The 9934-nt window shown below is 43.1% G+C and overlaps 1 protein-coding gene across 1 annotated transcript; it reads right to left on the minus strand.

Annotated features, from left to right (window-relative positions):
* Positions 1-298: 298 nt before the first annotated feature.
* Positions 299-8270, minus strand: LOC119414250 (NLR family CARD domain-containing protein 3-like). The gene is made up of 5 exons (XM_037681381.1): positions 6529-8270; positions 4172-4345; positions 3822-3995; positions 3593-3639; positions 299-825 (listed from the first exon to the last, which is right to left on the minus strand). The coding sequence occupies exons 1-5, from the start codon at positions 8268-8270 to the stop codon at positions 299-301; spliced, it is 2664 nt and encodes an 887-aa protein (XP_037537309.1).
* Between the last annotated feature and the right edge of the window lie 1664 nt (positions 8271-9934).

Raw genomic sequence — 9934 nt, forward strand, 5'->3', positions numbered from 1 at the left:
CCTCGTCCAACACATATCTAATATACCTACCTAATATCTTCAAGCATGCATCGGACTCTAGCATCTCTTTGACTCTTCAGTTTATGACTGATAGTGAACATTTTAAGGGTGTTTTTCAGAGAAGCTTTTTGTGGTAAAGGTCAAACTAAATTTTGTTCATTTTGGGCTAAGTTAGTTTTAGTACTAATTAATTAAACAACCCTAATAAAATTGTTCCTTTGCAGTGTACCACATGTTCTAACTATCTCCAAGCAAACCTACACCATTGCCTACTTGAGATATTGTGATGAACATTGAGTTATAACTGACAAATCAGAGCAGAAGTGTTGGGATGGAGTCCGACAGCAAGATAGAGGGCATCACTGAAACCTCCTGGTTTGTAGGTGTAGAGTCGAGCGCTGCTGTCATTAGAAACTCTGTAGAAGGAAATGGTTGCAGCCTCCCAGTCCAGATACACTCCAACACGAGTGCACCGCAAGTTAGATGCATAAATACTTTCATTTCTGCCCAGAACATAACAACCCTTTTCAGAACCAGTCATACACCAGGATTTATCATTCTCTCCCAGCCTGCAGTCAGACACGTTCCCTTTCCGGTTGATGCTTTTGTATGTTAACCCGACGCTGAAGGGCTCCACAGTGTCCACCTCAAAGTAGCAGCTCTCTTTGAAACCTTGCTCACACAGAACTTGCAGGCATTGATCAAATCTTTCTGTGTGATCTGGATATTGTTGTTCTTCCTTCACCCAGGTCACCTTTCTATTACTGTCAGAGAGAGAGAGGTTCTTGTGTGCTGTTTTGGGGTCCAGAGTGAGATCACAGGCATCTGGAAAAAAGGAGAGAAACTTCAATGAAGGTGGATTATGTCAACTAGAAGTGGAGCTCTACCACTACTACAGAGCTTAACCTTCAATGGGGTCCTCAAGGGGGTCATGGGAGTTAGCCCAATCGGCTTACATGTGTTTTGTGGACTTGGAGAAGGCATTTGACCAAGATACCCAAGGTACCCTATGGGAGGAGCTCTGTGAGTATGGGCCCATTGCTATGAGCTGTTCAGTCCATCCATCCAATTCAATTCAATTCAATTCAACATTTATTTAAACAGATAAGTCACACTGAGCCTCAAAGACTCAGTTACAAGTGAGACGTTTGGCCAGACAATAAAAAAGTGGTGAAAAAATGATACATAGGGTTTAGAGACAAAAAAAAGTTCCTATCACGCTTTTAATCTTTGGTTGAAGGTCAACAGTGTGCTAATGAAAAAAAAAATCTTGCATACTAGCACATAATGACGCTGACATTACGGGGGGGGGGGGGGTGCTAGACGCAAGGATGATGAGCATGTCCAGAGACAACACACAGAGGCACTGCACTGCATCCATTTTCTACTACTTACCCATAATCGGGTAGCAGAGGAAACAGGTCCAGGAGAGAAACTTAGACATCCCTCTTCCCAGCAACACTTTTCAGCTTGTACTGGGGGACCCCAAGGTGTTCCCGTGAAAGAGAAGATACAAAATCCCTCTCTCAACTTCTGGGTCTTCCCTGGGGCCTCTTATCAGTGGGATGTCCTGGAAACCTTTTAAAGGAGGCATCCAGGAGGCATCATAATCTGAAGCCCTTACCAACTGACTCCTTTTGATGTAGAGAAACAGCGACTCTACTACGAGCTCCCCCGGATGACAAAGCTCCTCATCTCATCTCTAAGGCTAAGCCCAACCAGCATGTGAAGGAAGCCCTTTTCATCTGCTTGTATCTGGGATCTTGTTCTTTCAGTCATGGGCCAAACCTCATGACCATAGGGTTGAAAGGTAGACAGACCAGTAAATCGAGAACTTTGCCTTTTGACTCAGCTCTCTCTTCACCACTACAGACCGAAGCAATACCCTCTTTACGGAGGATGAGGCCACAATCTGTCAATCAATCCTACCAGCACTCGTGAACAAGACACCCAGATACTTGACATCCTCCACCTAAGGCAAACACTTTCCCCTGACCCATTCTACCTGTTTTCAGTGAAGAGCCATAGCCTCAGAATTTAAGGAGCAAACTTTCATCCCAACTGCTTTACACTTGGCTGTGAACCTCCCCAGTGCAAGCTGAAGGTCTTGGACTGAAGATGCCAACAGAACCACATCATCTGCATAAAACAGATGTTAGACCTCGAGGTTCCCAAACCAGACATTCTCTTTTCCCCAGCTATGTATCAATATCCTCCCTACTAACACCCAGGAGTAAACTTTCCAGGGGAGGGTGAGAAGTGTGATCCCACAATAAATGGAACACACTCTCTGGTCCCCCTTTTAAAAATGGGAATTACCACCCTGGTCTACCACTCCACAGATGTCATCCCAGTCCTCCATGCAACACTGAAAAGAGGTGCCAACCATGTCCAACAACATCCATTAGAAGCCACATCCAATAGAAGCCTTCATAATCTTGGGGTGAATCTTGTCAGCCCCTGGTGCACTGTCACCAAGGAGTTTTAGATTACCTTGGTGACTACTGCTATGGTAATGGACTCATCTTCCCCCAAGTCCTCAGACTCTGCCTCCTGAAAAGTGGACATGGTGGGTGGATGAAGAAGATCCTTTAAGTGCTCCTTCTACTGCTCAACAATATCCTCAATACGGGTCAACAACCTCACATCCATGCCAAGTACAACCTGGGAAGTGGACTGCTTTCCTTTCCTGTGTCACCAAATGGTTTGCCAGAACCTCCTCAAGGCCTACCAAAAGTCCTTCTCCAAGGCCTCCCCAAATTACTCCTAATCCCGAGTTTTTGCATCTGCAACCACCGAAGCTGCAGTCCTTCTGGTGACCCTGTACCTGTCAGCTGCTTCAGGAGTCCTCTGGGACAAGTTCAAAAGGCCTCCTTCCTCAGCCTGATGGCCTCCATCACTGCTGGTGCCCACCAGTGGGTCCTTTGGTTGCCACCTTGACAGGCACCAATGACCTTCAGGCCACAGCTCCTGGGAACTGTAACTCCAATAGAGGACCTGAATTTGGCCCATTCAGATTCCATGTCCCCGACCTCCCTGGAACATCTGAAAAACTCTGGGAGATGTGAGTTGAAGATCACACAAACAGGGGGCTCCACCATGTTTGGGTTTACTAGGTCTCACCGGCAGCCTCACTCACCATCGGATCCAACTCACCACTAGGTGGTGATCAGTTGCCAGATCTGCCCCTCTCTTCACCCGAGTGTCCAAGACATAGGACTGCAGGTCCAACAACACAAATATAAAATTGAGCATCGAACTTTGACCTAAGGTGGCCTGGTACCATTTACACTTATGAACCACTCTATGCTCCAACATGGTGTTCGTTGTCAACATTGCTGTCTCAGAAGAGCTGTGGCTGTGAAAAGAGATGTCTGGGCCTCTCTGCTCAAGCTGCTGACCCTGTGACCAGATTCCAGAAAAAGTGGAAGATAACGGATATAGAGAAGTGGATCTCTATATTTTGGAAGTCCTCTTTAGATGTTTTCAGTCAGAAATCTTGTGCTTTAGTTCAGCTCACATTGCCCAGTTAGGCATTAATCGGTTTGTCTTTGTGTAAATATTACGATAGAAAGAACAAATAATTGCTTACATTTCTTAAATCCTGGTCTCATTCGATGACTTCCATCCTTTTCCACACTTTAAAGAAAGATGACGGTTAAAAGAATGGTTGACATAAACCTTGAACTATGATTTATTTCTTATTAAGATTTAAACCAGTCTTCTCATAGCCAGTTAGCACTAAATAGCCAAATAGATCGAAGGTCTTTAAGAAGCTTCTGTGCCACGTTTCAAAGGCCAATAGGAAGTATTTTAATTACTTTAGTTTACAGAGTTTGAATTGTGGATTGTCCCTCAGCTCAGACAATATCTTCACTCCCGATTCTTCTGGATAGTTGTAGCTCAGGTCCAGCTCCATCAGGTGGGAGGGGTTGGACTGCAGAGCTGAGGCCAGAGAGTCACAACCATTCCTTGTGACAAGGCAACCAGACAACCTGGAAAAAACAGTGTTTGACTCAACACGTTTTATGTCTCTCTACAGAACATCGATTGCAACGGGTAAATGATGAACACAGCCCAAGTTGCTTTGTTTTTGTGTACATAAGTTATAACGTGACTAAAGCTCCACAATAAAATAGAAGTTGTGGCCATAGAAACATTGTTTTGGTACCTCAGTGTTCTGAGTCTGCAGTTTTGACTCGTCAGTCCTTCACACAGGTCTGTCACTCCTACATCACCAAGATCATTGTTGCTCAAGTCCAGAACTTTTAAAGGTGACAGAGGGAACTTGAGACCAAAGGCCAGAAGTTTAATCCACTCTAGAGTCACCTTGCAGTCCTTTAACCTATAAAAAGATTAAAAGCTTATGATTTAAAATTATGTGCAGATATACTATTCACATCTAAAACATTCAAACTAAAACTGACAGTAAAAGCCATGAAAGTCTTTCAGTTTAGGAAATTGAAAGAACTTTGAATGTGCCTTTAAGTTGACTTTCTGGCATTAAACAGATACTGAAAGAAACCGATAAGAAAAGGAGAATCACTTTGGGGATTAATGAACATTAGACTAGTGGAGATAAACCAGCCAGTGGGGAGCACATGCCAGTGCATCTCTTGTGCCGTCCCAAGCGAGAGTTAATGGTAAAGGTTGACTCATACAAGGGCATCCTGTGTAAAACACTTTTGCTGAAACAAACATGCAAGTTCATCTAAATAACGTTAAACCATATTAGATCGTCTGAGGCAAGGGTTAACAACAACTGCCACATGTGATGTTGACAAACAGAGTGCCGGCATAAATTGTGCTACTGTTAGTCAAAGACCAAGAGGAGGGAAACATGTCAGGAGTGTAGCAACTCTAAATGTGGCGACAATGACAGGCAAAGGTAAAAAATTGACTGACATGATACAGAGAAGGAAGGTAGATTTTTGTGTCCAAGAGACCAAGTAGAAGGGCAGCAAGGCTCACAGCATCAAACTATTGTACCAAGGTGTGGATAGAAAGAGAAATGGAGTAGGGGTGGTCCTGAATAAGGAGTTGGCAAAGAATGTAGTAGAGGTGAAGAGAGTGTCAGATAGGGTGATGTGTCTGAAGGTAGAAGTAGAAGGTCTGATGCTGAATGTTGTCAGTGGTTATGCTCCACAGGTTGGATGTGATGAGGAGGAGAAAGATACATTTTGAAAGATGTGGATGAAGTGATAGAGAGTATTCCCAGGGAGGAGAGAGTGGTGATGGGAGCAGACCTGAATGGACATGTTGGTGAAGGAAACAGAGGATGAGGAAGTGAAGGGTAGGTTTGGTGTCAAGGAAAGAAACCAGGAAGGACAGACGGTGGTGGATTTTGCCAAGAGAATGGAAATGGCTGTAGTCAACACTTATTTCCAAATGAGTGAGGAACATAGAGTGACCTGTAAGAGTGGAGGAAGGAGTACGCAGGTCGACTACATTCTGTGTAGAAGAGGAAACCTGAGGGAGATTGGAGACTGTAAGGTTGTGGCAGGGGAGAGCGTGGCCAGACAGCATCGGATGGTTGTGTGTAGAATGACTGTTGTTGTGAAGAAGAGAAAAAGAGTAAAATCAGAGAAGAAGACAAAATGGTGGAAGATGAAGAAGGAAGAATGTTGTGAGAAATTCAGAGAGGAGCTGTTAAAGGCTCTGGGTGGTAAGAAAGAGCTTCCAGATGACTGGACTACTACAGCAACAGTAATTAGAGAGACAGGTAGGAAGGTACTTGGTGTGTCATCTGGACAGAGAATGGATGATAAGGAAACCTGGTGGTGGAATAGTGAAGTGCAGGAAGCTGTTCAGAGTGAGAAGTTAGCCAAGAAGAAATATGACAGTGAGAGAAAGGAATACAAGGAGATGCAACATGGACTGTACTTATATAGCGCCTTTCTATCTTATTTTGAGATACTCAAAGCTCTTTACACCACAATCTGTGTCCTCATTTTCCCATTCATACAGCACTCTACTAGATCTCTACAAAGCTAATTGAACAAATCATTCTAAAGAGACTAATCAGAGCTTTTAGATCACATTCATACACTGATGGGTCACACATCAGAGGCTATGAGGGGTTCAGTGTCTTGCCCAGGGACACTTCAGCATGTGACTGCTGGTGGATTCGAACCCCCAACTCTCGCATTGGAGGACAACTGCTCTAACCACTCAGCCACAGCCGTACCACAACATAGGGAAAGGATAGTGAGACGTGGAAATCTGTACTTGCCTACATAATCTGAAATATCTTGTTCAAACTGTCATGATTTGATGAGACAGGCAAATAGATTTTTGCATTTGTGAATCTCAATGAGAAATACAAAAGAGGAAGTGTTGTGGCGCTTTGCTACTGACTCTGTTAGCGACTTTGTAAAGCCAGATATCTTTCATTATCATTACGAGCTTTTTGTAGCCAAAAAACATCACATCTAGTTTGACCTTTCTGAGTCTTTAATCAATCAGTCTATCAATCATTTAATCCCTCCCTGGATTTAGAGAAATAACAGACAGATTAATAAAACTTACACAGCCTTCTTGCTGCTCCTCACAGCTGGTATCAGCCTCCTCCTGCCCTCATCTGTTGTGTTGTAGCTCTTCAGATCCAACTCTTCCAGTTTATTCTTAGACACCAGAAGCATGTAGGCCAGAGCCGAGCAGTGTAGAGGAGTCAACTCTGTCTTTGAACGATCAGACATTTTGAGATACTCCTGTATCTCATCTTTTACTTTGTGGTCTCTCATTTCAACCATGGTCTGAAAGATGTTGATGCAGCTGTCTGGAGACAAGGCCTTTCTTCGGATGGATCTAAGGTGGGTTAAAATTTTCTTGTCTGTATCTTCGTTTTGGTCCAGTGGAGTCAATAGACCCTGGAGGACTCTGCAGTTGGGTTCAACCATCAGACCAAGAAGGAACCGTAGGAAAAAGTCCAAATGACCATTCTTCTTCTCCAACACTTTGTCAATGGTCTTCTTCACAATATCAAGTAAAGAATGGTCTTTGTCCTCCAAATTAAGGAAGTTTCCAAGTTCTTTTGTTGTTTTTGTTGTAAAGCATTCATAAACGTAAAGAGCTGCAAAAAACTCTTGTACCGTCAGATGCACAAAAAAGAATGTGTTTTTCTGGGAGAAGAATTCTTCTTTTCCAAGAACCATGTTCCAAAAACCAGAGTGCACTGTTGCTTCTTTGATGTCAATGCCACAGTCCTCCAGATCTTCTTCATAGAAGATGAGCTTGTTTTCCTGAAGGTGGACAAATGCAAGCTTTCCAAGTTTCAGAAGAAACTCTCTGTGTGTCTTTAGAAGATTCTCTTTGTGTTTCCTAGTTTTCTTGTCATATTTCCCACTTCTGCGTTTTGTCTGGACAAACAAGAAATATGCCATCATCTCTGTCAGAGTTTGAGGGGTTTCAGTTTCTTCATCGCCTCCAAAGACCTCCTGAAATAAAACAGCCGAAATCCAGCAGAAGATTGGGATCTGGCACATGATGTCCAGACTCTGTGAGGACTGAATATGGGATATTATTCTGTCAGCGAGACCCAAGTCTTTACTAAATCTTCTCTTGAAGTATTCCTCTTTTTGTGGGTCAGTAAACCCTCTTATCTCTGTCACCATGTCGATATACTTAGCAGGGATCTGATTGGCTGCTGCTGGACGAGAAGTTATCCAGAGGTTTGCATCAGGAAGGAGGTTACCCTGAATCAGGTTTACTAGGAGATTAGCAACAGATGTTCTGTCTTTCAGAGACCACACTATCTTTGTGTTGTTGAAGTCCAGTTGATGTCTACTTTCATCCAGACCATCGAGGATCACAATTATCTTTGTTTGAGCGTATTCTGAGTCTTTGAGAGGCTGGAGCACAGGGTAAAACTCAGTCAGCAGATCAAGCAGGCTTTTCTCACCTTTACTCAAATTTAACACTCGAAAAGGAAGGTCAAAAACAAAATCAACATCCTGGTTTGTTTCCTCTTCAGCCCAGTCAAGACAGAACTTCTGCACAGCAAAGGATTTTCCAATGCCAGCAACTCCTTTCGTGAGCACTATTCTCTTAGCTGTTTCTTTACCAGACAAAGGTTTAAAGATGTCTCTGAGGTTTACAGAGCTATCATATGATGATTGCTTTGTCAATTTACTTTTGAGGTGTCTGAACTCGTGTTCTCCGTTTGGTCCTTCGCTATCTGCAGTTATGGTGTAGAGTGTTGTGTAGATGGTTTTCAGGGAAGTTTGTTGGTCACCATTACCTTCAGATGTCACAGAAAATTTCTGTTGCATTTCATTTTTAAGGGTATTTTTTACTTTTAAAAGATTATCATCACCTGTAAAAGTAAAATGAGAAGTTGTTGAAAGTAACGAATCAAAGAGGGTTCAGTTTATCAATTAATATTAGTGAAGTTTTGGAAAAAACACCCAGGGGCCTCATGTACAAAGACTTGTGTGGATTTCCTACTGAAAAATGGCATACGCTTAAATCGAGGACAGTGTACGCACAAATCAATCCAGATGTATGAAACCGTACGTATGCATGAATCCAAGCACACTTCCTTTGTACATCTCAATCGACATGGAATTGAGCGCACATGAGGGAATACCCGACTCCTCCCTTGACACGCCTCAATTTAAATATGCAAACAGATTTAAATATAACATGCACATGAGACATCATATACTACACGCACAGTTCCAAAAGGATTGGCCTTGGATTCGTCATAGTGGGTCGGAAAATCCTCTCTGTCACTAAACACCTGCTCTCTGCTTCTTGAGCCATTTGCTATATCTTCTAATAAGACTAAAGCTGTTGTTGTTAAAGGTATTTTCTGCACCAATTTGCTCCTGATTTTATATCCCAGTGCTTTCCCTACCTTTATACAAGCAGGGCGCCCTGCCCTGTCAACAGAACCGAGAGCCCTGCCCATCGAACTGACAACTGTTCATTCAACCTTTATTTAAACAGATAAATCACATTGAGCCTAAAAGACTCATTTACAAGTGAGACCTGTTTGGACAGACAAAAAAGTGATCAACTGGACACATGTTTGAGACGAAAAAATTCCTATCAGACTTTTTTTTCCTGCCTGAGGAAAAAAACCCTCTGATATTAAAAAACATCTTGCACAAGCAAGCACATATTGACGAAGACATTCTGCAGAAGGGGGAGCCGAGAGCGGTCAGCATGTTCATAGATGCTCTTGAGGTCACTGTAAGAGTTCTGTTAAGGATGTAATAATCTGTCAATGTCCTCCGGTGAGATCCATAAACATTCTCGAGGTATGTCAAGGAATGGCCAAGAATAACATCTATGAAAATCCAAGAGTCCTGAAATGATGACACAAAGTTTATTCAGTTGGTTTCATCTGGTTATCAGTTGGAAATTCCTCAGGGAGGGGGTGATGAGCGTCAGATCACATTTTCTCCAGGCGAGTTCAGATAAGATGATCTTCAAGGCCAGCCAAGGGAGCCAAATTCAGATAAACACAGTTGTTTTGGGGACAGGCAGAACTTAATGGCATCTACCTTGAGTCTGTGTTGGTCCACTCGGTTCCGAAATATCCAAATTACATGGCCACACCGATGGAACGTGAAAGAGTAAAATCCCCAAGATCTGATTCATTCAGCCCAAAGCATTTGAGTCTGGGTACTCGAGGCACGAATCCAGCCATCATAAAGGCAAGCAGCGTTATCGGGTCCAAAATTTGCTGCCGACGACTTCCTTGATTGATTGATAAAACCAGCAACCAGCCGAATCCAAAAAGCAGGAACCAGTTATCGAAAATCCAAATAAATATGTGTCCTTAAAATCCACAAATGGCAGCAGAGATAGACACATCATCAAGTCTTCCAGTCGATGAGATATCCAGATGCGTGCGTGCCAACAGGGCAAATCGGCTCGCCTAAAGCCTGTCTTCTCTTCAAGAAATTTTGTAAATTGAGTTGAGGGA

This window comes from Nematolebias whitei, chromosome 1 (assembly GCF_014905685.2).
Source record: "Nematolebias whitei isolate Nwh7 chromosome 1, NemWhi1, whole genome shotgun sequence".
NCBI classification, from domain to species: Eukaryota; Metazoa; Chordata; class Actinopteri; order Cyprinodontiformes; family Rivulidae; genus Nematolebias; species Nematolebias whitei.